Here is a 27,851-nt window from a genome sequence, read left to right as displayed (position 1 = left end):
TCAGGGACAAGCATAATTTATTTCTATGTTATATTTCATGTCACAAGCTGAACGATAGAAGCTGCCTGTCTATCCTCAGCCCTTTCTCTCTGACCAGCCTGCTGAACCCATCTGGATCATGCTGGCTTAAACTCTTCATTTGTATTCTACTGTGGGTCATGAACCCCTATGAGAATTTGGTAAAAATTATGAACTCGCCCCCAAGAAAAATACATGTACACATAAGCACACAAAGTCAGCATACAATTGTGATGGGTTCACAGAGTCCCTGAAGTATATCCTCAGACTCTGGCTGAAGAGCCTGGGTCTACACCATGGCCTGCAGAGGGCAGCAGGGCAGCTGGAGCCCACATTGAGAGCTGCATTCGGGAAAGCTGGGGACACTGTAGAACTTGATGAGCTTTTTGAAGGCACTTTTCTTCAGCATCATCATCTCTTCTGGAAACCTGGAAAAGATTCTGACCCTGGAGGAGCCCCCATTCTTCACAGATCCGTCTGTGGGTAGTGGCTTCTGAGCACTCACTGACACGCTGTTGCAACTGAGGGAGCGCACCGTCTTCTTCTTAGTCTGCACAGACAAGTAACTGAACAGGAAGGAGGACAGCTTGTGCTTGGTGGCATCCGGGGCCTCTTCCGAAAAGCAGTCATCAACTGGGTCCAGCACGGTCTCATGATAGTGGCCGTTTTCCCTTCTCATGGGACCAGCTCCCATGCGCTGAGGCTGCTTGATGATCTTCCTGGCCTGCACTGGATCATCTCCTGCCCCGTTGACAGACTGAAGGGACGTTCCACTGGCCAAGGCTCTGGCGCTCCTGATTTGGGGGATGAGGTTCCCAACCCGAGGGCTGGGTTGGGAAGTACAGTGCTGACTCAGGATGAGAGTGGCAGCATCTCGAATGAGATTCCAGTCTCTCAGTATGTCATCCCTAGTGGTAAACTGGGAGGTCACAGTGAAACGGATGATTAACTTGTCCTGGATAGTGGCCGGGATGAGGAAGAGACGGCCAGCTTTAGCTATTTCCTTTAACACATTTTCTGTGAGACAATTAGGACCCTGTTTGAAAGATAAAGAGATGCGAAGTCTCCATCACACCCCCTGTCAGCATCCCCAGAGCCCAGCATTTGTGTTTCCAAGAGGCTCTGGAGCACCACATAGCATCATGCACAGAGGGGCATGGAAGACGGCATTACCTTTAGACGAAAAACCACCAGGCCAAGGTGTCTCTTGGCAGGAATTTCAAAGGAAGGGTCGTTTCTGACCAGAGATTCAAAATATTTAGCCATTTCAGTACCCTGGAATGGCAAATATAAAGAGAACTGATGTTAATAATCAGGCAAGGGAATAACTATGCATAAACTTTCAGACTGCTAGGTGGTTTTAAACCAGTGACATCTTTCCATCACAGAGACCTAAGTGGCGTCTGCCTCACTGTCATCTCCATTTGATTTTGCTCATATTCCAAGCTGGAAAATCTCCAGTGGCTCCATTTCCTGTCACACCGGATCCACCTCAAGAATTCATCTCAGCGCCTTCTTTCAACTCAGCCCTGGAACCCAGAAGGCATGTGCTTTGCAGTCCAGGCAACCTGGCTTCATCTCCTGGTTTCACAGCTACTTGATTGGCCAAGTGGGCAAATGAGGCACAAAACCCAGCCAATGCTCTGCATTCTCTGCCAGGTGCCTCACGCGAGCTGCATCTGCCCAATGGAAGAGATGCCTGCTTCTAGTGCACATAAAGATGCCATCCAAGCTAGTGGCAGCCCTGCCCCATCCTAAGCCTACATGTTTCACTTGCCTCTCAAACCTCTTCTCAGCCTGCATCCCCAATGCCCTTTTCATCCCGTTTCCGATATTCCATTCATGTCCTTTGCAGGGACATGGATGAAGCTGGAAACCATCATTCTCAGCAAACTGACACAAGAACAGAAAACCAAACATCACATGTTCTCACTCATAAGTGGGTGTTGAACAATGAGAACACAAAGACACAGGGAGGGGAACATCACACACTGGGGCCTGCAGGGTAGGGGGCTGAGGGGGTAATAGCAAGGGGTGGGGGTATTGGGTATAGCATTAGGAGTAATACCTAATGTAGATGACGGGGTGGTGGATGCAACAAACCACCATGGCACGTGTATACCTATGTAACAAACCTGCATGATCTGCACATGTACTCCAGAACTTAAAGTATAATAAATAAATGTTAAAAAAAAGAGAGAACATATTTTTACATTTTGTCCCTACCCACCACGGAAAGTTTTGTACCTGGTTAATGAATACAGAGTTTCTGCTCGGGATGATGAAAAAGTTCTGGAAATAATGGTGATGGTCACATAACATTGTGAGTATACTTAATGCCACTAAATTGTACACTTGAAAATGAATAAAATGATACATTTTATGGTATGTATATTTTGTCACAAGTTTAAAATGTTAAAGGCTTTGTATTATATGATTCTTTCACTGAAGTTCATATCATCTTTTAAAATGTCCTGGGGTTTTATCCCTTTTGTTTTCAACCTAGGATTATTAACTAAATAAGGTCAGGACTTGCCTTTTCTCTTATTTTAAAAAATTTCTCCAAGCATCCGGAAGATCTCAGTAAAATATTCACGAAGTAATTCTATCAACTAATTCTCATACTTGCTACTCTATTTCAAGAGAGGGCAAGGGAGTTGGCTGATCCTATCTTTTAAGAGAGATAGGGTCTTGCTCTGTCACACAGGCTAGAGTACAGTGGCCTGTTGCACAATCAAAGCTCACTGCAGCCTTGAACTCCTGTGTTCAAGCAATCCTCCCACCTTCACCTCCTGAGTAGCTAGGACTACAGGCATGCACCACCATGCCCAGCTAAAGTTTTTCGTTATTTTGTGAAGACAGGGATCTCACTAGTTTGCTCAGCCTGGTATCAAACTCCAAGGCTTAAGCGATTCTTCTTCCTAGGCCCCACAAAGTGCTGGGATTACTGACAGGAGCCACTATGCCTGACCCTGATCCTGTCTTTTGATCATAATGAAATGAGTTTCTACAAATCTCTCTCAGAGCCTCTTTCTCCCCTGTGTGCTCAATTTCAAACAGCACAGGAATTTTGACCTGCTCCATTTCTAACCTGAGCCACTTCACCTCTCCTTAGGCAACCTGGTGGTCCCTCGCTCCTGGGAGGTCAGCATATTGATTCCAAACTTAGTACGGGCACTCGATCGGCATAGCACACCACAGCCCAGAACTCCTGGGCTCAATTGAGCTTCCCGCCTCAGCCTACCCAGTAGCCAGGACTACAGACACATGCCCTTGTGCCCATTGTGCCCAGCTCAACCTTTTCATTTTTCAGAAGGAACCAAAGGAAAGTAACTTCCCCAAGGTACAAGTGACAGCAGGTGGATCTCCTCCCACTGTGCTTTTATCCCTCCTACAACACATGCTGTTTGCAACAACAAAAGCAGAGGTCAAGGGAGAGAACACAGAGCACAGGCTGCACTGCCACCTCCAAAGCCCAACTTTACAGGTCATGAAAGCAGAGCTGCTGCCAGTGCTTCTAGGTCAAGGGCAGGGACAGTGCAGCCATGGCCAAATATAGTGCCCTCCTGTGTCTGTAAAGTTTTTTGGAACACAGCATTCCCATTTGTTTATATATTGACTATGATAGCTTTTGTAGTACAGAGGTCGTTACAATAGAGTATGGCCCACAAAGCCAAAAATATTTACTATCTGGCTTCTTATAGGAAATATATACCAATCCCTATGGTAGATGATAGGAGAGGAGGAGGAGGATGATAATGACAACTTACTATCCTTAGATGAAGGAGATGATGAGGGAGGGGAAGAAGAAGTACTCATTGAGTACTTAACTGAGTAGTAGGTAGACCCTATGCTAAGGGCTGCATGTGTATTATCTCATTTAATCCTCCCTATAAACCTTTGAGAGAGGCAGTATCCTTTTCTTGTTTTTATAAATTAAGACAGCATGGCCAGGGGTGGTGGCTCATGCCTGTATGTAATCCTAGCACTTTGGAGGACAAGATAGGCAGATTGCTTGAGCCCAGGAGCTTGAGACCAGCCTGGGCAACATGACAAAACCCCATCTCTACAAAAAATACAAAAAATTAGCTGGGCATGATGGTATGCGCCTGTAGTCCCAGCTACTCAGGAGGCTGAGGTGGGAAGCTCACCTGAGCCTGGGGAGGTCAAGGCTGCAGTGAGCTCTAACGGCACCACTGCACTTCAGCCTGGGCAACAGAGTGAGACCTCGTCTCAAAAATAAATAAATAAATAAGGCAGACAAGGTCACCAAATAGTAAAGGGTAGAACTAAAAATCATTCTTTAAAGCACTTCTCTATAATAGAGAAATACGAAATTTGATTTTATGTAACTTTCGAAGATCTCAGCATAGCAGGCTCAGCGTAGTAGAAAGCAGCCCAGAACTATGAAGAATTTGGAATTGGGGGGCTTGAGGGAAAGTCCCAGGCCTTCTTCCCTCAAGCACGGCAATTATTCCCTCTGAGCCTTGCCAGATTAGAGTGATCACCCCAAACACTGTGCTAAGAACCTAATGAAGAACTATCATTTATTTTTGTATTTAAGGAATTAGGCAAGTGTTAATAATTATCATCATAATCAAGTTGCAAGAGATAAAATTAACTCACATCAAACAACTTTATTTCAATTCTACTTCTTCTATTGTGGGACATTGGAAGAACTTTGAGCTCAGTTTTGCAAATGTGTTTGAGTAGGTGATCATAGGAATGCTAATGAAGCAGAAACCAGAACAGATGGAATAGGCAGAAAAGCTCCTGGCGGAAGCAGAATTCAGTCCATTCACAACATTTGGAAAGGAGAGGGCAATTCGGGTGAAGGACACAGGTAAAGGTGCAGAGATGGACTGAGCATGGGGTCTGGATGGATGGATGAAAAGCCCTAGCTAAAGTAGGAGCTGACCATCAAGTCCTTGAAAGCCAGGCCTAGGAGTGTGGGCCTCATCTGGTAGGCAGTGGGGTTGCTAATAGGAATTCAGGGGTTTAACTCGCAAACAGAAGTGCTAAGGGAGGTTGATCAGGAGCTGCACATTGAATATCCAGTCCTAAATTGTAAGCAAAAAATGTTCCTAATTACTTGTAACCTGCACCAACCATTCCCCACCCACAACCTTCCAGTGTTGAGTCTGAGTTTCTAGAAATAGCACAAAGTGCCTAAAGTTCCTCCATATTGTTGGCGGCAGCTGCTCCTTGGCAAACAACCAGTGGTGATTACAAAGGTAAAATTACCAACATTAAAACCAGTCATGTAAAACTGGAGAACATTACGTTAAGCAAACTAAAGCCAGGCAGAGAAGGACAAATTTCACATGTTCTCACTAAAACAGGGGAGCTAAAAAGTAAGCAAACTGAGCTCGTGGAGACACACAGTAGAATGACGGATGGCAGAGGCTGGGAAGGGTAGCTGGGAATGGGGGATAAAGAGGTGATAGTTAATGGGTGCAAAAATACAGTTAAATAGATTTGTTAGTTAGGTGGCACAACAGGGCAACTACAGTTAACTACAATTTGCTGTACATTTCAAAATAACTAAAAGAACAGAACTGGAATGTTTCTAACATAAAGAAATGATGAACTCTTGAGTGGTGGATACCCAATAACCCTAATTTGATCATTGCACGTTGTATGCCTGTATCAAAACCTCACACATACCCCATAAATATATACAAAATTATTACATAAGAATAATTTTTTAAAAAATTTTTGAGACAGAATCTTATTCTATCTCCAGGCTGGAGTGCAGTGACACGATCCTAGCTCACTGCAACTTCCGTTTTCCGGTTTCAAGCAATTCTCCTGCCTCAGCCTCCCGAGTAGCTGGGACTACAGGCACACACCACTACACTTGGCTAATTTTTTTTTGTATTTTTAGTAGAGTTGGGGTTTCACCATGTTGGCCAGGATGGTCTGGATCTCTTGACCTCATGATCCGCCTACCTCGGCCTCCCAAAGTGCTGGGATTACAAGCATGAGCCACCACGCCCAGCCAGAATAATTAAGTTTTAAAAATAAAATTTTAAAAAGTCATAGTTACTGCTTCCACCACTTCATTTTGGTTTGTGTTTGTCTGACCAAGAAGGAATTCCCTAGAGGAAAGGTGGAAGGACAAAGACACACATAGGCAGAAAGGACAGTGTCTTCGTTTTCTACCACCGCTTTTATCAGGGGCTCTTGCAGAAATGGGAGAAAAATTCCAGCAGTCAGAGTTCTTATAAGTCCCACCTCTTCCATGAAGAGCACAGGAGAGAGGCTTTGCCTGTCTCATTTACCTGTGTCCCTTTCAAAGCACAATACTTTTGTATTTGCTGAATTGAATAGAAATAAATTAAACCAAATAGGCCTTCCATAAAAGCCTGTCAATGCAGGGAGGTTTGTTCCAGACTTGGTACTGAGGGAACGTGTTCTTTTCCTGGGTCCACAAGGGGGAGTAGTTTTAAGGGCAAGAATTTCCCAGCGCCATGCCCGCCTCCCATCCCTCTCCATCCGGGAGATTTAACGGTTTATGTTTGAATTTGCGAGCCCGGGAAGAAACTAAAAGTCAATCACTCCAGCGGAAGTTCTAAGAAACTCCTTTCATTGGCCAGGGGTCTTGGAGAAGGTGGGGGTTCCTTCCAGGTTAAAAGCCCCCTTCTTCCACACCCCTGCGGACTCCATGTTTGAGTCCCCTTTCACAAACACTCATGGAAGCTGTTTTTCTCTCTCCTGGATTTCCCCTGTGGGGTCCCCTTCCACACTCTCGTGGAAGCCTGTCTTCCCCTCCTAAACTCCATCTCTCTCTATTCCCTTCCACTCAGTGTGGAAGCTGCTTTCCTCTCCTGGATTCCATCTTTCTGGATTCTCTCACTCAGTGTGAGAGTTAGCTCTTTCTCTCTCCTTCTCCTGTTTCTCTCTAAATAAATCACTTTCTACAAACACTTTGAGTCCAGCATTTACTGCACTGTGCTCCCCTCTCTCATTCTTGAGAGGGCAGGCGACCAAGAACCTAGAGAAACATCCTCTCAGGGGAGCTGAAGTCACCCTGAACCCCAATATTACATTTTGGCGAGCCAGCCAGAAAAGGGGTACAGCCAGAAGAGGGTAAGCCAGGAAAGGGGGTACAGCCAGAGAAGAAGACTTAAAAATCATGAGGAAAATCGGCCCCATTCTGTCCTATCTCTTTAAAAACACCTGAGGCGGGCCTCAGAGACACGGCCAAGCCCTTAAGCAGCGCAGCCCAGCCAGAATTAAAAGTGAAGTTTTTTTACCTCCAAGCTTTCTCTCCGCTTTCCGACTCCTTCTCTATCCTTCAGATATTATCTCTGGAACCAAAACCTGAGGGAGCCTGTGGGGCAGAGCAGGGGAGCACTATCCCCAGGGCCTTTCACTCCTTGCCATCAAGGAACAGCCCAGCCCCGGGGTCGGAACCCGGATCACGGAGGTCGGCGGAAGAAAAACAGTGGGGAGGGGCGAGGTACAACCGCAGCCTATAGGGGACCAGGGAGTGCGGCAGCCTGGCGCAGGGTTCTGGAAGGCCTCTTCTGCCTTCTCCAGTCCCAGGCAGCAGTGTAAAAAGGTTCCCCAGGTCGCTCGCCTGCCAGCCAAGGGTCCCTGTGTTGGCAGCAGCTTGGGGAGCGGTTCTGATGGGGTCAACATGGCAGCCAAAAGCCGCAGGGGTGGGAAACTCAGGGCAGGCCCAGCAGTGGCTGCGAACGCGGCTTTTAAACTGACTCGGCAAGTGGCTTTTTTCCTCTGCCAGTGCGGCTGAGGGAAAGGAAGCGGCTGATGGCCGTCAGCCCCGCCCAGCTTTTAGGCGGGCCACACCACCTCAGGGTGCAGCATTCTCATTCAAAATACGGCTTAAGAAAGCTTTCTGCCTTCCCTTAACACAAGTGGCCAGTTTGCACAGTTGGTCGAGGTATAGGGCCTGCAACTGCAAGTTTGCTGGTTCTAATTTCTAGTGGAGTCAGTCCTGAGTTAGAGAAATCTTTTGGAAAAATTCAGAAGAGGAAGGCTACGGGACTTTGTATTTGGTATATAATTTGTCTTGCTTAGGATTGGCTCTCTCTAGCAGAACTTTTCCATCTAGAAGATCATAGTTAAACCACTTCCAGGGCCCAAATAGTCAATGGCAGGTCTCAGAACCTACAATGGAAGATGGGTTAGGGGAGAGGAGGCCCGAGTCCTGAGGGTATTGTTCCAGCCTCAGCCATGCCTGGCCTGACTTCTTTGAACTGTGTGCTCTAATGGCCCCTCCTTAGCAGTTTACCATTCTGGTGCAGTTTTATAATCTGGCTTGTGTAAATTGGACTTTTGCTGGGAAATATTGGTACCCATCTCCTGAGCCTCACTGGCCTGGTCAGGGCTCATTGGTACGTGACAACCCAGTAGCTCCTCTCATTCCACGCCTCTATGGTAGTCACTGGAGGTCATGCAGGCAGTCAGTGTGAATGGTCCCATGACGCTGGTAGGTTGTGATTGGAATCCAGTAGATGGGAGGCCCTCTGATAAGATGGATCACACATCTGGGGCACACGAAATTTCAGGGTACTGACTGAAAGACATTTCATTTCAGTACCCATTTTACCCAGTGGACGCCTCAGATCAACGTGGCTATAATTTCTTCAACTGGGGTTGTGGGCATCCTTGGTGTTCGATTTCAGATGGGTGCTTCTATTCCCAAGTCCCCATTAAAATGTATACTGAAAAATTGGGACCAATTTGACACACAGTCTTTAAGGAAGAAGCAGCCTATTTTTCTCTGCCAAACACCGTGGCGCAATACCCCCCCGCCAAGTGGAAAACCTAGCCCCCAAAGGGAAGGGAAGAAAACCCAACAGCTTTCCTTGAGCAATTGTGAGAAGCTTTAAGGAAGTATACACCCCTGTCAGCAGACTCCATAGAGGGTCAGTTAATACTAATGGACGAGTCTGTTACTCAGTCAGCAGCAGATATCAGAAGGAAGCTCCAGAAACTGGCTTTGGGGCCTGAACAGAGTCTAGAATCATTACTAAACCAGGCAACCTTGGTGTTTTATAAGAGAGACCAGAAGGAACAGGCTGAAAGGAACAGGAGAGATCAGAGAAAGGCTGCTGCCTTAATCATGGCTTTTGGGCAAGCAGACCCCAGGGGCTCAAATGAGGGAAAAGCTTGGGTTAGCCGCCAGTCTGGCAGAACTTGTTATCAGTGCAGTCTGAAGGGACATTTTGTAAGACATTGTCCCCAGAGGAATGAACCACCATCTCCTCCGTGCCCGCTGTGCCAAGGGAATCACTGGAAAGCACACTGTCCCAGAGGATGAAGGCTCCCAGGGCCTTAGGTGTCTGACCAGTGACCCAATGGCAGGACTGAGGGTGCCTGGAGTAAGTGCCAGCACGAGCCATCACCCTCACAGAGCCCCAGGTAAAGCTGACCACAGAAGTCCAGGAAGTCAATCTTCTCCTGGATGCTGACACAGCCTTCTCAGTATTTCTCTCCTGTCCTGAAGACGTGGTGCTTGTTAAATCTCTCCCCTCAGACTCTCCCTCTCTAGGCCCATCTTGGGAAGGACCATTTTTGGTTATTCTGTCTACCCCAGTGGCAGTTAAAGTGGTGGGAATTGACTCATGGATTCATCACACTCGGCTGAAGCCTTGGACACCTCCTGAAGAAAGCCATAGACTCTCCACTCCGCAGCCTGAAGTTCCAGGAGACAACCCTTCATATCCCTGCGAGCCATTAGAAGATCTGCGTATGCTTTCCCAACAAGATTCTCTGGGAAGTAACCAGTCATAAGTCTACTTTATATCCTGGCATTAACAGGACTATAACCCTCAACTTTGCTATCTCTCAAACTCTGAGTATCCTTTTCATAGTGGGTAGGGAATTTGTCTTTAGGAAAACTGCTACTACTTTGTAAACCAGTTAAGTTTTGTTTTGAACATAGAACTCAGGAATCAAACACAGGACTAAAAATCTTCCAGAAACAGTATTGTAAAGCTTGTTTAGCAACTGACTGTCCTGGCTCTATTCTCTCCTAGGCTCATTTATAACCATTCTATATTTGTTGACCTATGGGCCTCTCATCTTTAACCACCTTGTCACATTCGTTTCTTATAGAACTATAATGTCACAAATAATTCTACTGCTGGAACACCAGATGTCCTTGGCTCTTGGGCTCTATCATGGACCTCTAGATCAACTTGCACCCTGAAAGTCTCCCCTCTGGAGGAAACCTCAACAGCAGGGCCCCTTCTATGCCCCATTTCAGCAGGAAGTAGTTAAAGAGGATGGACGTCCGTAATTCCAATAGAAGTTGGGCTTTTCTGTTCAGAGGTGGATAATGAGGGAATGTGTTCTTTTCCTGGGTCCATGAGGGAGCGTAGTTTTAAGGGCAAGGATTTCCCAGCACCATGGCCCCCTCCCATCTCTCTCCATCTGGGAGATTAAATGGTTTATGTTTGAATTTTGTGAGCGCGGGAAGAAACTAAAAGTTAATCACTCCAGCGGAAGTTCTAAGAAACTCCTTTCATTGGCTGAGGGTCTTAGAGAAGGTGGGGGTTCCTCCCAGCTTAAAAGTCCCCTTCTTCCACATCCCTTCCACTCCATGTTTGGGTCATCTTCCACAAACACTTTCATGGAAGCTGTTTTTCTCTCCTGGATTTCCCCTCTAGGGTCCCCTTCCACACTCGTGGAAGCCTGTCTTCCCCTCCTAAACTCCATCTCTCTCTATTCCCTTCCACTCAGTGTGGAAGCTGCTTTCCTCTCCTGGATTCCATCTTTCTGGATTCTCTCACTCAGTGTGAGAGTTAGCTCTTTCTCTCTCCTTCTCCAGTTTCTCTTTCTCTCCTAAATAAATCATTTTCTACAAACACTTTTGAGTCCGGCATTTACTGCGCACTGCATGTGCTCCCCTCTCTCATTCTTGAGAGGGCAGGAGACCAAGAACCTAGAGAAACATCCTCTCAGGGGAGCTGAGGACACCATGAACCCCAATATTACAGTAAGTCTACCAGTCCAAGCTAGGAAAGCTTTGTTTCAAGCATAATCATAATAGTGCTAAAAAATTCAGCCAGCTGTGACCATTAAGGTAATTCCAAAGCAGATATGATACTACCCTGGCCACACACACTTCCCCTTATTTACTTTCTCTTTCTCTCTCTACAAGCCAGACTCTGGGGCCATCCCTCCCCAGTGCTCCATGACAGCAAGAGGACAGGCATCAGGCAGCCCTCGGGGCATTTGTGCAAAGTGCTCCTCCTGCTAACAAAGAGAATCAAGTCCCAGGAGCTGAGGAACAGGCCCAGACACCTGAGCCAGATACCACAAGTCTCCTGGGCAGATCGGCAAAGCAGAAACCAGCCTTCCTCACCATGAGAAAACAGAGGAACACAGGCTCGGCCCCCACAGTGGCATGCTACATACATGTCTGACATGTGCTTGAAGATTCTTCACCCCGAAGGACCGAATCACGAACCAGAGTTTAATAGAGCGAAACCGTCGGCTCAGCGGGATCTGCCAGTGCTAAAAACAAAGGAACACAGTGCTTATGGTTAGAGACAAGGGCGCCCCACTCCCTTGGGCATTTCTGGGCATTATCCATTGCCTGCCCAGCCCTCTAGGGATGGACAGTGTCACCATGACTCCGGAAGCTGTTGCTAAGGAATTAGCCAAGCTTCCCAAGAGCTGCCCCATCATGTGACCAAATCACTGATGAAGGTGGCCAATAGTCGCTTGTCTGAAAGCCAGACAAGTGGAAATCAAATCCATTACCCTGAACCAATGAGAAGCGAACTTTGCTTTAAAATGCCGCTTTAAACATTTCATCCCAGCCCAGGAATTCAACATAAGGGCAATACAAGTTTTTCCCTAAATGAATCTATATTCCTTGAATAGCAGAAAATAAAGTTCTATTTTGATTTCCCCCGAAATGTAAAGTATAGTGGTTAGAGCACAGACACTGGAGCCCCGCAGACCTAGGTTTCACCTCCAGCTCCATCACTTACTAGCTGTGTGACCTTGGGTAGTGCCACCCCACTGGCTCATCAGTCCGTGACATAGAGAACAAATTGCACCTTCTGGGGAAACGGTGAGAGGACAAAGAACACCAAGAGCCTCAGAAGAAGTTGTCAGTAGGTGTTGGCTATTCAAATGATTTTAAAATGTGAGCTACAAATCACAGCAGCATTTCTATCAAGAGCCAAGATGATCCCTATTTAACCTCACACTGCCTTGTCAATTTTCCTGTGAGCTTCCTGTGATCTGAGAGGCATCACTCCAGCTTTCAGATTTCAAAAGAGCACTCAAATTTCTGCCTCTATTAGATGAATATTGACCCTTTGTTCCTGGTGGCCAAATTCAACAGAGCTTAAAGTTCAAGGTTGTAGCCACCATAAATCTGAAAATTTTCAAATCAATTTCAGACTGATTTCTCAGATCTGAAAATAGAGCAAAGGGTTTGGAAAACATTTGCAGTTATTTTAATGAGTCACATGGTTTCTAATGACGTCTCCCTCAGATGTCAGAAAGCTTGTACCACAATGTCTGTTGACTAAAAATAAAAGTTTGTCCCATTGAGTATTTATGTGCCTATGCACAAGATTATCCAATCCTCATGAATGTCCTCACCTTCACCCTTCACCCCAGTTTCCTGAGCCAGGCACAGTTGGGACATCATCCCTTTGTTAATGGACAACGTTTCCCCAGCATAAAAGTACTAAGCCTGTGATTTCCAAGCAAAATTCTGTTGTGCTGAGGACCAGCTTGGGGGCGTTTGTGCCAGCAGAGGGCATCAAAATCTGAAAATGGAACAAAATTGCTGTAACAGGAAGAGCGTCAACTCTACCTCTTGGCCAATGGACACTCCAAGAGAATAATGAACAGATGATAGAGATAATCTCTTAAAAGGCTCTGGTTTCCAAATGGTTATAGCCAATTTATTTCATAGATATTATATATAAATAATAATATATATTACTTCATATATATTATTATTTGATATATGTAGCTACTTTATTTGACCAGCAAATAAACCAGGATAGGCATAGGTGATTTTATTTTGATTTCTTCATAATCTTTCTTATTCTCATTTGCTCCTTTTCTTGTCACTAATCTAAAACTGATCCATGCTAAATCAGCAGTGTGGCTCTAACCAACGTTTTCTGTTGGATCAATAAATCTGGATGTATAAAGCTGACAGTGCTCTTCTTTAACTTGAGGCATATCCAGCCTCCTCTGTGTCCTTTTAAGGTTTTGCAGGGCTCCCCTGCCAAGGCCAAGGTAATGCTCCCTCCACTGGTCCTCTCTGTCCAGTGGGAGGGGGAAAGGAGGGAGCTACTCTGCTGTCAGAGAATCTAGCCCTGATTTTAGGTGATTCCAGGACCCCAGGGAGTAAGCACCTAAGTCTTCTCTCCTGGGATGCTGCCCTATTTCTGGCTCATCTCAGAACAGAACTGAGCTTCTGTTCAAAGCTGCAGCCACCTGGGTGGGAAAAACATTGCGCTCAGGTGAGAGTAGGTGTGAGGACCCTCAGGATCATGACAAAGATAGCAGCTTCACTTTTCTAGGAGTTTCTTCATGGACTTGAAAATCAAATGCATAGGATTAAAGGTTGGGGAAGGATAAGTGAAAAGCAGAGCCTTCTGAGTGGAGAGGTAAAAAATAGTAAGGTTTCCCAGAGCAGAGCTGGCAAGAGTTTACTGTAACATTTTTATTTTTTTTCTTTTTTAATTTTTATTGACAATGTGCATTTTGAGTACTGTAACATTTTTATGAGTTATGTGGAAGAGAGAGAGCACTGTAAAATCATCAAACTCCTGGGAATGAACCCCAGGAAGATCCTGAGGCACTGTGGTAAATGAATTCAAAGGGTAACATGAAATTCGAAAGAGCAAGGGTGAACATAATGCTCTTTGGTTATGATGGCCCAAATACACTCATAGGAGAATAGGCATCAATTCACGCTCAGAAACCAAACCTACAGTTATCCCTAAAGATATCTGACTTCGTTGGACTGTTCTAGAATTTTTAAATTTTACTTCTAAAGGGTCTTCTCTCACCACCAGTAAGCCACCAGACTTACTGCTGCAATTCTAATAAAAAAGCTTCAAAAATCTAAAGAGGGTGTGGGCTTGTCCAAGGGAGAATAGCCAGTATAATTACGTGATGACGAAGCTATTATTTTAAGACTAAAAGGGAAAGACACTTCAATTGTCCAAGAAGATAAGAAAAAACCATCTCTTCACAAGGAAGAATTCTCACAGGGATCAGACACTGCTCTCAGCACTTCAGTGTATTAATTCATATAATCCTCACAGCAAGCCTAAGAAGCCAGAATTGTGGTCATCAGCATCATTTTACACAGGAGGAAATATGAACACAGAGTTTAAGTCACTTGCCCAAGGTCACACAAGTTAGTAAACAGAAAGCCAGGACCCCAACATATGCCATCTGGCTTTAGCACCTACAGGCTTAACCACTTTGTCATAACAAATCTCTGCAGCTTCAAAGAAGAGCTTTCAGAAATATGCCTACCATTTATTGAGCACTTGCCACACAGTTATTGTACTAAGTGATCTACACGTGTTCCCATTTAAGCTTCACAACATCCTGTGAATCAGTGCCACTATTCTCATTTTGTAGATAAGGAAAGCAAGGCTCAGAGAGGTCCAGTTAGTTTCCCAAAGGGCCACTGCTGGAACAGAATTCCAAACCAGGCTTGCCCCTATTCTGCTCTGCTGCCTCTGTTGGCCAGGTTATGTGTAATACATTCGTTTACATCCCTGTCTCCCCTACAAGTAAAAGAAGGGCTCATCCTCAAACTGTGGAGTCAATTTGTAAGAACTCATTTCCCTAAGGCAAAATACTGGCTGAGGATGTAGGATCAAGAGAGTTGAGGTTTGCTGGGCACTGTGGCTCACGCCAGTAGTCCCAACTACAAGTGAGGCTGAGGCAGGAGAATCACTTGAACTTGGAAGGTGGAGGTTGTGGTGAGCCAAGATGGTGCCACTGCACTCCAGCCTGGGCCACAGAGCAAGACTCCTCTCAAAAAAAAAAAAAAAAAAAAAGAAAGAAAGAAAGAGCGAGAGACAGAGAGGGTTGAGGTGCAGCCAGTTGGGAAAGTCAGGAATGCTTGGAGCCTTCCAGAACCCCTCACACAAGTCCCGCAGCCCATCACTACCTCTACCACATCACTACCACAATGCCTCTGTCAGGGACAAAAGGATAAAAGTGATTTCAGCAAGAAGGCTCCTTCCCCACCAGGGAAATTCTCCACCCTGCCCTGTGCTGGGTAGGAAACAAAAAAGATCACCCGAGATGGAGGCAGAAGAAACTGGTCACCTGTGGTAAGGAGAGCATTTCTGGGAAGTTTAAAATGCCACAATTATTCAGGAAATGTGGACCCTGCCTCAAAGGCTGGCCTCATTTTCTAGGGTTTTTAACCATTTTCTGGGTTTCATTCTATATGCTTAAGCGCAACTGGAAACCAAGGTATGCACTGGCAATATTATGGGATGAGCTCACAGTGTGCTGCCTTTTGAAGGAGCCACCATCCGGAGTTTGGGGGATCAGACACCAACAGTTCCCACTGGCCACCCAAGACCACTAGGCTGCCCCTCCCTGGCCACTCACCATGAAGTCGGTGGCCACGCCTGAGTTGGCATGCCTGAGGTAGATGGGGTTCACACTAAACGTCTGCTGCAGCTTGTACTTATCCTTGACCCTGTGGGTTTCCAAATGGACATTAATGGCTGAGGTCTCTCCAGAAGAGGCAAGGCTTTCCGGCATGTTCGGAGCTGGGCTGCTACACTCACCAGAACCCAGTACAGTCAAAGTGCACCATCATCCACTTGGAAGGATTAAAGGTGAAGGAGTCGGCATACTCAATCCCCTTCAGAAACCCCCGGAACTCGGGGCACAGGAAGGCAGTGCCAGCATAAGCAGCATCGATGTGGAGCCACAGCCCCTCACGGGCACCTGAGGAGGCAAGCATCACCTGGCTGGAGGGCAGGCACAAAGCGGGGAAAGGCGTCTCTTACCTAGCCAAGCTGAGTGGTGGCTGCAAAGAGCATAGCTGGGGAAGGATGATGTGCTTTGGCTAAATGAGACATGGAGAGGTGTGGAGATGAGAGCAGGGAGAGTCAGTCTGAAGGAGTGGGGCCGAAGGAGGCATCCTTGCCTCCTAATGGGAAAGTCTACGAAGCCTCACCCTTGCCTTTTTCTTCCACTGGGTAAAGGGCCAGCACCCTCGGCCTCAACCTAGAACATCCTGGCACAGAAACCAATTTCCCACCAGCACAGAGAGCAATGTTAGTGCACCTAACGTAAAAGTTAGATGGAAGGTGTCTCTCTTTCCTAGTGGTGTCTTGCTTGGGGGTTAAACAGTCCGTTTTGGGTTTCCTCTCTGCCTTTAATCTTTCCCATGATTTCCCCTGCCTTACCCTTTTCCTTTTCTGAAGCTAGAATAGAAAGTGTTTCTATTCTAGCCTAATTCACACTGTATTTTGGATAGAGCCTGCATTAAGTAGAGTTCAACATACAAGTAAGAGGATGAGAAAACCAAAGGCTCTCCTCCTGTCACCTCCTAGGACAGGAGGCAAGGTAGGGCAGCTCGAACTCCTGTCACACCACTGGAAAAGGCAATGTCCAGGGATCCCTGGAAAAGCCCTTCATGACCTTTGGTGGTTCTTCCCATGTCTCTGCATTGACCAAGAGGAACAAGAATAATCCCATAGAGCTCGTTTCAGATGCTTGCTCTAAGAGACCTTTAAAAATATATTCCTTATCTTCCTAGCCAGAGAGGACAGATACTTACAGATGGGGCCCAGCTCTGACAGGCAGTCAAATGCACAGACCCCAGTGGTCCCTAGTGTTGCACAGACCTAGGGGAAAATGGAGGCAAGTTAACATGGGAGGGTAGGCTCATGTGACACATTTGGCCTGAGAAAGATTTCACCAGAGACGTGATCTACTCCCATCCATCCCACCAGAACAGTGTAGATTTCAGACTGTGTTTTACCATGGCTCATAAGAAACACATTTTATATAGCAATCTAGTACATGTATACATGTGTATGGGAACAATACATACACTGGCTATATGTGTGCACTCTAGTATTTTTTACCATATTTCTTTTTAATGCTGGTTATAACCCACAAAGTTTATTCCGTAACACACCTATGGATAGCAACTCAGGATGTGTAAAATACCGTATGGGAGGGCCTTTCTGCTTTTGTGTGCAGCATGTTACTTACCTGAATTCTGCCCAAATTCCTTCCTCACATCCAAGTTCTATCATTCTAAGCTTAGGCACATAACCTGACTTACAAAGACAGGCACCAAGCCCCGTTGCTTGTCTTCCTCAATAGCCTTCTGAAGAGCTTCCCCTCGGAGTGAGAAGTTGTCATCCACAGGCAGAAATTTCATTTTCACAAGGGAAATCAAACCAGCCTTTTCCACGGAGGAGTGAGCCTAGAAGGGCCACAGAGACCTGTCAGCAAAGAGCCATACTGGAACGATCACTCTCCAGAACTGCTGAAGCCTAAGACTTGGGGAACCAAATACGATCATTGGAATCTTGTCTTCCCTACAGTTGTTGGAGACAAACTCCCAGGTCTGAGCTGCCTGGAACCCCAGCGTACTCACATCTAGAAAAACATTGCTCAGGGACCAAGATTCTAGAAGCCAAGCAGCGTCCTGAAGGGCTGTCCTGCATCGGGCAACTCACCTGGTCAGAGGCATAGGCCACGAGTTGAGCATTCAGGCAGGACTCATCAGCATCAGGCTCAGACATTTTCATTTCCAGGATTTTGTTCTTTCTTGCTGCCAGCAGGGCAATCAAGGTGGATTCGCTGACCGTGCTCTGCAGGGGAAAAGGATTACCATGGCATCCTTTCTGTGTTCTCTTGCCAAATTTCCCCAGGTTTCATAGTTTCTCTCTTTCTCTTTCTCTCTCTCTCTCTCTTTCTGTGTGTGTGTGTGTGTGTGTGTGTGTGTGTGTGTGTCACAGCTACTCTCAGAAGGAAATACACAGCTCCTGCCCAAGGTGCCCATCTCCCTCCCCAGCTTGCATTCCTATTCTGCCTTCTAAAATCAGCTTGCATCTAATACCACCCTCTCTATTAGAGAGGCCACAGAAACTGAAAACACAATGTTCTGTCCCTCCTGGATATATTTGCTCCTCATGTAAAAAAAAAAAAAAATATATATATATATATATATATATATATTTTTTTTTTTTTTTTTTTTGAGACGGAGTTTCACTCATGTTACCCAGGCTGGAGTGCAATGGTGCAATCTTGGCTCACCGCCACCTCCGCCTCCTGGGTTCAGGCAATTCTCCTGCCTCAGCCTCCTGAGTAGCTGGGATTACAGGCACGCACCACCATGCCCAGCTAATTTTTGTATTTTTAGTAGAGACGGGGTTTCACCATGTTGACCAGGATGGTCTTGATCTCTTGACCTCGTGATCCACCCGCCTCGGCCTCCCAAAGTGCTGGGATTACAGGCTTAAGCCACCGCGCCCGGCCCATGTAAAATATATTTAAAAGAAGAACTCTCAGCTTATTACACAAATGGAAATGGAGTTGATTCCCCAGGGAGAGAGGATCCTGGCCTGTGCCAGAGGCTGGTGACTTGGGCCCATTTACTTGCCAATAGCTCTTGTGACCTTGGGCTAACATTTCCCCTCCAGAAGACTCTTTTCTGTGTATGAAGTGGAGAGCATCCCTTTAACTGCTTCCCAGGATGGGAGTATAGATTAACCAAACATGTGTTGGGTAGAATTTTGCTCTGACCATGATTGTGGAAATCTTCAGGGCCACTTCAGAAACTTCGCAGGAGACTTTGTGGTTCCTCATCATTCATTCACTCAGTCTTTGGTATTTTTCCTTCTTGAAATATTCAAGAGACCTACAGCTTTATTATTATTATTATTATTATTATTATTATTTTCCCCCTTGAAAGTAAACATGATTGCTAGACCTACAGCTTTTTAAAGACCTGGCAGACACTGTCTTGGAGAGTGGTGTGGACCAGATCTCACAGATACTAAGTGCCTGGTAGTTATTCCATAACAAGAAAGCTATTTGTGTAAAGACATAGCATAATAATAATACTTAGCTGGATGCAGTGACTTGCGCCTGCAATCCCAGCACTTTGGAAGGATCACTTGAGTCTAGGAGTTTAAGACCAGCCTGGACAACATAGTGAGACCCTGTCTCTAAAAAAAAAAAAAAAAAATAGCCAAGTGTAGTGGTGCACACCTGTAGTCCCAGCTACTTGGGAGGCTGAGGTGGGAGGATTGCTTGGGCCCAGGAGGTGGAGGTTACAGTGAGCCATGGCTCCACTGCACTCCAGCCTGGGCAATAGAACAAGGCCCTGTTTTTAAAAATAATAATAATAGTATCAACACCTTCCATCTGTATTGCAATTCATAGTTTACAAAACACTTTCTGGCATTCCACTTGCTCCTCACAACACCTCTTTGAGATAATTATGATTCTTGTCGCACTAAGATGAGGAGAGTGATGCTCAGAGAGGTCATGAGACTAACTCAAGTTCACGTGACTGAGCCACCATTATAGGTGTGAGCCACCATGCCCAGCCATGATTTCTGTTTAAAAGAAGAATTCATCTAATCCTCGCATATACTCTTGGAAGGAAATAGTATTATTATCTCTATCTCATGGATTATAAAACCAGGAAACATACATTAAAGTAGAATTCAAGAATCTGAGGAATCTCAAAGGTCTCAGAACCAAGCCCTCAAGAATGTCAAGGATTTGTAGATGCAAAAGCACCTAACAACGTGTGTGGTCCATGGGAGGCACCTAGAAAGCTCCACTCCGTGCACTACTCTTGAAAAAAAAAATATTTGAAGAACTATCATTTGACAGCTATCCAAAAGATAGGGTCAGAGGATACCATTTATCAGTTTATATTGTTAATTGCTCTCACTGCAAGGCATCTCCTGAACCTAGCAGGGAGAGAAAGAGAAGTCCTCTCCTTGCCTTCTCCTTTCCCCTCTTACTGTGAGATGCAAAATAGGACAACAAAAAGGAATTGTTAGATTATAGACTAAGAAAGCTGAATCAAGTCATACTGGAAATTCAGTCATGTTTTGGCTTTTTAATTTCTTTCAAAGGAAAGAGAGAAGAAGAGTGGAGAAGGTGGGAGCAGTTCATGTGAAGGAAGCAGAAGCTGAGGTGGGAGTAGAGGGAAGCTGTGATGATGGTGGTGGTGATGGTGATGGTGTGGGTAACACGGAGAAACTCCATGGAGAACGGGAGAATTGCCAGGTTAGGGTTTGGCTTATCTTTCACTACTTATCCCTCATACTAGCTGAAGCTTTGCCAATGGAGGTACCTGCAGGACGCCTCCGCCCTGGCTGCCGGGGTGGTGGTGCAAGAAGTGCTCTGGAAGTCCCAGCATTTTTGCCAACCAGTCCATGACGTTCATCTCCAGCTCCGTGCATGCAGGGCTAGATGCCTGAGAAAAGAAAAAGAACTTCAAACTGCACAGCCTGAGGGCACTGAGATGCCACCATGAGCTCCAGAAACATGTCTGCCCCTGATGGTGTCAGTGGGAAACTTTCTGAAGAAAGGTCAATGTCAGGCTCTGTGGCCCTCTCCCAGTCCACTCTCTAAACAAAAAGAGAAAATAGGAGGGATTTTGGATTCATGCTGCCCCCAGTGAGGCAAAGTCTCCAAGACTCTATGGAGAAACAGCCCTAGAAATAGTTGGCTTGGATTTGGTTCCCCAAGTCTCTAAAATACATAGCTGAGAAGTCCTCAAATGCCCAGTGGGAAGTTTTAGTATTAAAAACACTCTTTCCTAGAAAAGATATGAATACCCCCACCCACCCACCCACATACCCTGTAAGAGTTCAGGCTTAACATAAAAAGATGTTCTAAAAGGCTTTTGGCACCGTTTAAAGCTGAGTGGTGCTTAAGGGGTTATTAAGGGAAGTCTTAGGACATATCTCCAGCTACTGAAATACAAGAGCACAGGGGAAGTGGTGACCCAACAAGCATCAAATTGCTTAGTTAAGGTCACAAACTGTGCCAATAACTAGACCTGGATCCAAATCTTATCTGTGCCTCTGTGAGTTGTGTGATCTGGGGGAGATACATTACTTAAGCCTCAATTTCCTTACCTACAAAATGGGACCAATACTTGTGATTCCATAGGGTTAAAGGATGAGATGAGAAAATTAAAATAAAGCATAAGCTTAAAGAATGTAGCCATTGTTAACACTTCTTGTGGAACCATATTCAGAAACCAAGACAAAATATGTCTGCTCTGTCCTAGGATGCCACTCCCTGCTACGTTCCCCATTGCCAACAGTTACAGCCATTGCTACTCACCCAGGTGAATCCCAAGCAGTTGATGGCATCAGCCAGCATGTCTCCTAGCAGGGAGGGCCAAGAGGTGAGGGCTGGGTAGTAAGCGTGCATATGGGGGCTCTGCCAATGTACCACCTGGAGGCAGAACATGCACACAGTTGGCACCAGGAGGCATTTCTAGGAGGCTTTCTTTCTCCAGAGACCATCCCTGGCAAGCGGAAGTGTCACTCTAGAGATGGGCCGACACTTTTAAGCAGAAATACGTGATACAACTCCATGAAAATCACTGGTGTTCTTGCCACTCACAGGGCTCATGTCCTATGCTAGATCATCAGTAAAGCCTTTTCATATATGCTAAGCTCAGAAGGGAATATGACAAAGGAAAATCACTATAGTAGTCTGGTTGTGGGATTCTAGGTGGTATTCACATTCATCCCCAACACTTACCCTTCATGCCTCTCCTGCCCTTCAATGAAAGGAAGGGCAGACTGTGAGCTCCAGAAAAGCAGATTCTTGTTTCATCCATTTCTTGCAAAAGTCGTCTTTTGTTTTACGGAGCACTGAGCTCTCTGGGCATGCAACTCAGAGGGTCAGGGTGAATGGGTTCAAGGCTGTCCTTAAGCATCACATTGAGAATGCAGTGAGGAGAGGAGAGGGTAGAGAGGAGAGCCCAGACCAAGCATATGGGAGGGCAGCCTCCAGGCTAAGCCTTGAGCCCACAATAGAAACCGGATATAAGGAGGAGCTGAGCAGGCACGGAGGGGCCCCCATCAGAATTCTGAAGCAGCACTGGTGGTTCATCAGCTTCATGAATTATCTAATCTCTCCTCATCGCACTGCTCTGCAAGCATGCCCTGTTCATTTCTGCATTTATGTCTCTGAGCAATGCTGGGTCCCCTGATGGAAAGCTACTCTCCATAAAGACATGACCTTCCAAAACCTGCCAGTTCTTAGAAAGCTACTAAATATTCATTTCCTCCTCAAACTCTCCCCCTGCTCCCACATCTCCCTTTAATCCCTTCCCTGAACGATGGAACACGATAATTCTAGATGTTTCATTCTACTGAGGATTCATTTGATAACATCTTAGGGCATCATCCTGTTCTTTACAAACGGCACAAATACTTAAGAGTCCTTCAGGAGCAAGGACCTTGTCCTGGACAGCGTGTATAGTACAAGGAGCATACAAATTAAGTCCAAGGATACAAGTTCCAGTCCCACCTTTGTCCCTAACAAGCTGTGTGACCGTGTAGATTTACCATAAAGCTAATGAACTTAAGCTCCAACATACCATGTTTGTATGAGTCTCTTTTTTTTGAGATTCTTTTTTCTTTCTTTTTTTTTTTTTGAGACGGAGTCTCACAATGTCGCCAGGGCTAGAGTGCTGTGGCGTGATCCTGGCTCACTGTAACCTCCACCTCCTGGGTTCAAGTGATTCTCCTGCCTCAGCCTCCTGAGTAGCTAGGATTACAGGTGCCCACCACCACGCCTGGCTAAGTTTTTTATATTTTTAGTAGAGACAGGGTTTCACTATATTGGCCAGGCTGGTCTTGAACTCATGACCTCATGATCTTCCCACCTCAGCCTCCCAAAGTGCAGGGATTACAGGCGTGAGCCACTGTACCCAGTCTCATTCTTTTTTTTTTAAAGGAGGTCTCAAAAAGTGTTTACAGTACAGTCTCCATAAAACCAGAAGCCTCTCCGAAACCTCCCTCAACCTCAGTTTCTCATCGTAAATTAAATCCTGTCTCATAGGGTTGTTGTGTGGGTGGAGGCGTGGGCAAGAAATGTGCAAAATGTTAAGCTCTAACGTTAACGGTAAACTAATCACGTGGGTGACAGACACATCACATATCCTGACTTGACTCAGAGGAGCAAACCTCTTCCTCTGATTTTCACCATGCAAGAGACATGATCGGTAATAACCACATATCCTCCTTCCCATGCTTTCTCTTACTTACTTTTCACAGGACCCTGATGGGTAGGGCCTACCATTATCTCTGTTTCACAGGTGAGAAATGCGGTTGGCAGAGAGAGGCCACATCCCTGTGGTCACACATATCCCGTAGGGAGAAGGGGCTGCAATGAGACAGAAGCCAAGACACCCGAGCAGGGTGATGTCCTGACTTTTCCCCTGGGGATGCTCTCTCTCCCTCATGAAAAGTAAATGAAGATTGTCTAACCAGGGTTGGAATTAAAGGAGAAAGAGTGATTTTCTTCTCTTATTGTCTAGGTGGTGGCAGGAAGGAAAAAACTAATGTAACTTTCAGTGAGGCACTGAGAAGATGAGTAAGGAAAGGGCCAGCTGCTTTCTGGCCAGCTCTCAGAGGCTGGTGTGGCCTGAGAGATGAGTCAAGAGATTCCACCCTCATTATCACTGTGTTTAGTGACAGTATTTTGGAAACCCCAGAGAAAGGCTTCTACCTCCTAGCCCTATCAAGAGACAATTGTCTGTTCTTGTAAGATAAATAAGATAAAATATGCCAGAAGAGCCCTTATCAAAAACAAACAGACCTCTCTTTCCAGAAATGAACCTCATTGACCACACCCACAGCAACTGCTGGAATTCCTTTCAATCAAATGAATCAGCTCATTTCCACCTCTTCTGACCGTTGCTTTCAGTCTCACTCCCAGATTACCGTTAGCCACTCAGCAGATTACATTTTACAGAATAAAATCCATGAGATAATCTTATCAGGATCTAGCCTTACTGATATTGACATTTTCAAAAGATGCTTGTGAAATAGGCTGAATGGTCAAAGAGATGAGTGGCTTTGTATGAAATTGCCCTCATGGTCAGGCACAGTGGCTCAGGCCTCTAATCCCAACACTTTGGAAGGCTGAGGCAGGAGGATCACTTGAGCCCAGGAGTAGGAGACCAGCTTGGGCGACATAGCAAGACCTTGTCTCTATTGCTTAAAAAAAAAAAAAAAAATCAAAATTGCCATCACTTTCTGAGTTTGAGTATTTTCCCACTCCTGCCTCTAGGTATATTTTTGACACATTTAAGTCAAAAGTTCTTTGGAAATGATGGAGGTAAACCTCAAGTTGGACTCAGGAAGAGCCTCTAAACATGTGTGGTTCAGAGCACAAATGCCCTAAGCAGGGAGATGAAGAACACGGCTTCTGTGTGGCTGCACAGCCAGAGAGGCAGTGCTAGGGGCCCAGGTATAGCCAGGCACACTCAGGCACTCGCCAGTAGAGGTGACAGAGGGTAGGAGATACAGCAGAGCCTGTGAAGTAAGGCTGGCCTACGTTAGAATTCTGGATCTACCAGGTACTAATTCTGTGACTTTGGGCAAAACAATTAACTTCTCTGAGTATCAGCAGTTTCCTCATCTGTAAAAGAAGGTCAATGGGAAGATTAAATGAGATAGCATGTAACGTGGCCAGCATAGAGCTGGCACATGGCAAGGAGCCCCGCTGCAGGAAGGGAGTCAATGCCACTTTAGCATGAGCACAATGGCAGAGCTCCTCAGCGCCGGAGGCCGGGGTGTCATCACCGCCCATCAAGGCAGGCCCCAGCTCAAGCCCATGCATCAGCCAGCTTCCATCAGCTTCCTGGCCCCACCAGCACTATCCCAGGCTGCACCCTCCTCTGCCATGGAAAGTATCAATGATTCAGGGAAAGTCTCTTCTTCTTCTTGAAAAGCAGCTCAATCACCAGACCTCAGAGGGGACAGGAAAGGATGCTGAGGCTCACTCAGTTTCCTGGGCCAACGCAACCTGGTAACCAGAGTGTTCTTGCAGGGTATATTCCCCGCTTCCTTCTTTCTCTTTGGCGTGGTCTCAGATATTGTATAGAGTCCCTAGCTCTGCCGTCAGGGCCAGGCACTACCTTCAGCTTCCTTTCCCCAGTCTTACCACTCACAGATGTCCTTTCCCCTCAGACAAAATGTCCACTTCTCCACCCATCCCATTATACTTCCACAATTCTGCCAGACTGTGCTCTGGGATGCAGGTGTTCTGGCCAGCCCTGCCCTGGCATCAGAAACCTCATGCCTTGGCACAACTGGGCAAAAACAAAAAAAAGAAACCTAATGCTAGTCAAAGTCCTGCCCTCCACATGCCTAGCAAATGGGCTGGGATGTTGGTGACCAAGTGGCTGAAGGATGCATTATCATCCCAAGCTGACCCAAAGCAAGTCTTTCTTCAGGCCACCACCCATCCTCCTGTGCCCTGAAATCCAGAACCACCCTGTGGTCACTGTGTCTCACCCCAGGCATTATGATTCGTTCAACGTCCCCAAAGATACTGTCCCAGTTGTCGGGGTCCTCAGGAGCACTCTCAGGCAGCTGGGCTCGCAGGTAGCCAGGCTGCACGTCCGGCGTCACACGTCTCTCCCGCACAGTGCTCAGGTACTGGCAGATGTAATCCACCATCTCTCTCCCTAGAAGTGACACAGAGAAATCAAGCTCAAGTCCCCTGACGACCTGACTGATTTGTGCCCATCCCTCCCATGTCCAGGCCAAGAGACTTGGTAAAGAAGGAGATGGATTCATGGGCCGAGGGAAGGATCTGATCTCCTGCACAATCTTATCTTCAGAATTTAAAAAAAGAGTGAGGGAGTGAATGAATGATGGACAGAGTTTCTGAGTGAGCACATGAACAAGAGGGGAAATCTCCAAAGCAAAAAACTCTAGCACCAAAGTGAAATGTTTTATTTCCTTTCCCCTTCCTTAATCTACTTCAGTTTTGACTGTCTCCCCTGCCTTTCTTTTCTTCTCAGAAACAGAACATCTATGAATATATGAATAAGGAAGAAAAAAAAGTCAAGTCGAACACTTCAAAACTATTGCAAAGTATTTATCCTTTCAGGTCTCTCTTCGGTACCTCTGTCTCTTGCTGTGTGTATGTGTGTGTACATAACTCTTTCTCTGCTCAATATCTATTCCTTAGTACTTCCTAAGCTGCTTTTACCTAGGAGGAAAGGGAACTCATTTTCTGCCCTCTGCATCAGCTTATGCAAACTTCTTAAGAACAGAACCAGCCCCAGACAAAACTGATGAGATGAAGGTAGATTTGCAGCATGCTGTCGTCTTTCTACTCTCCACCAGCCCTCTCAAAGCCTGGTGCTTCTCCAGCAGGGCCCCACCAGAGATCTGAGAGCTCTAGACCTAACCCTCCACTGGTCCAGGGACAGTGCTAAATGTATTTGTGTTCCACCAGAGGATGAATGTCCACAGGAACCTGCTCTCAGCTAACAGTGCCTTCGGAAAGCAACAGAATAAGCTCATGCACACTAATTAGTGAGGAGGAGGATATAAAAAAATCATAGAAGTAAAGACATTCAAGATTCTCTTTTAAACAATTACCTACTTTCCTTCTAAGGGAGAGCCATGCCTGAAAACTGAATAACCACTTGGTTTGGCTTCATACAGAGTAGGCACTTACTAAATACTTAAGAAATGAATGACCAAATGAAAGAACACTACTCATAGATTCACACATAAAGAAATACATGTTAAGAAAGAAAAGATTTGCAGTGATTACAGAATATTGAGAAATTTTTTTCTATTTCAGAATATGAACACTCTCGTTCTCGCATTTAATGGCCCAGGGATCCAAATCCTCTATTTTGTGAAAAAGTGGGGAGGAAAAGCAAGGCACGGTAGTGTGGACATACGTGAGAGTGGGTATATGAGGGAGAATGAAAGAGTGGTTCAGAAAAGTTTTACACTCTGATCCCACATTCCTTTCGCAGAAAAAAAAAATATTGCTGGTGCCAACTTGCAGAAGGCAATTCTAATGCTCCTGTCAAATGTCACCCCAAAATCTAAGGGCCACCCACCAGCAGCTGTTCCTGCAGGAGTAGCAGCAGGGAAGGGGGCCAGGGATGCCCGTCGCTCACCTCTCTCTCTGTACTCCTCAGGCTCCATCATCTCCCTTGGGCTCTGCCTCCTTCTCACAGATGCACGCACAGGAGGTGGAAGGCGCGAAAGGCGTGGAGCAGCCCAGCTTCCCTCTTGCCAGTCCTGCGCACTCCCTGGCAGCTAGTGTGGGCCCTTTATTTAAAGGGTTCGTTCTCTGACCTTAGCTCCGCCCTTCAAAGTCCCTTCCTCTAGGTTTAATTAATTCCACCCTTTCTTTCCCCAGTCCTTGTTGAAAACAGTGACCACAACTTTGGCTGGTCAAGAGAGCCAGGATAAAAGGAGCTTCTAAATTAAACAGTGCACTTAGCAACCCAAGACTGCAAGGCAGCCTCCAGGTGGATGCAATAAAAGAGCCCTCAGTTCTTTCTGCCCCTGGATTCAGACAATAGAGTTCCAGCCTCAGACAATCTCTCAGCTCAATAGCCCAGAATAAGGCCAAGGGTATGCAGAAAAAGTAGCACAAATTATTAGAATTATTCCTGCCTGTGTTTGCTTATCAGCAGTAGGGAGGGAGGAACAGGCACTAATAGTGATGCCCCCTGTGCCCAGGAAAAGACAGAAGTTATGACTGACCGCAATGGATTTTTCTATTACAACATACTGCCTATTGTTGTAGAGAATGAGAAAACACAGCTATAAGCCAAA

The 27,851-nt window shown here is 46.0% G+C and overlaps 1 protein-coding gene across 1 annotated transcript; it reads right to left on the bottom strand.

Moving 5' to 3' along the window:
• Positions 1 to 27,612, bottom strand: HDC (histidine decarboxylase). The gene is made up of 12 exons (XM_032297502.1): positions 27,185 to 27,612; positions 25,551 to 25,723; positions 21,355 to 21,468; positions 20,354 to 20,476; positions 17,715 to 17,849; positions 17,315 to 17,458; positions 16,802 to 16,868; positions 15,801 to 15,963; positions 15,619 to 15,709; positions 11,413 to 11,511; positions 1,192 to 1,293; positions 1 to 1,054 (listed from the first exon to the last, which is right to left on the bottom strand). Exons 1-12 carry the CDS (start codon positions 27,213 to 27,215, stop codon positions 308 to 310), a joined length of 1,989 nt encoding a protein of 662 aa, XP_032153393.1. The 5' UTR covers positions 27,216 to 27,612; the 3' UTR covers positions 1 to 307.
• Positions 27,613 to 27,851: the final 239 nt, after the last annotated feature.

This window comes from Sapajus apella, unplaced genomic scaffold, assembly GCF_009761245.1.
Source record: "Sapajus apella isolate SASKATOON/1434 unplaced genomic scaffold, GSC_monkey_1.0 scaffold37, whole genome shotgun sequence".
NCBI lineage: Eukaryota > Metazoa > Chordata > Mammalia > Primates > Cebidae > Sapajus > Sapajus apella.
The sequence above is the reverse complement of the archived record's forward strand: the minus strand, read 5'-3'. Positions and strand labels throughout refer to the sequence as shown.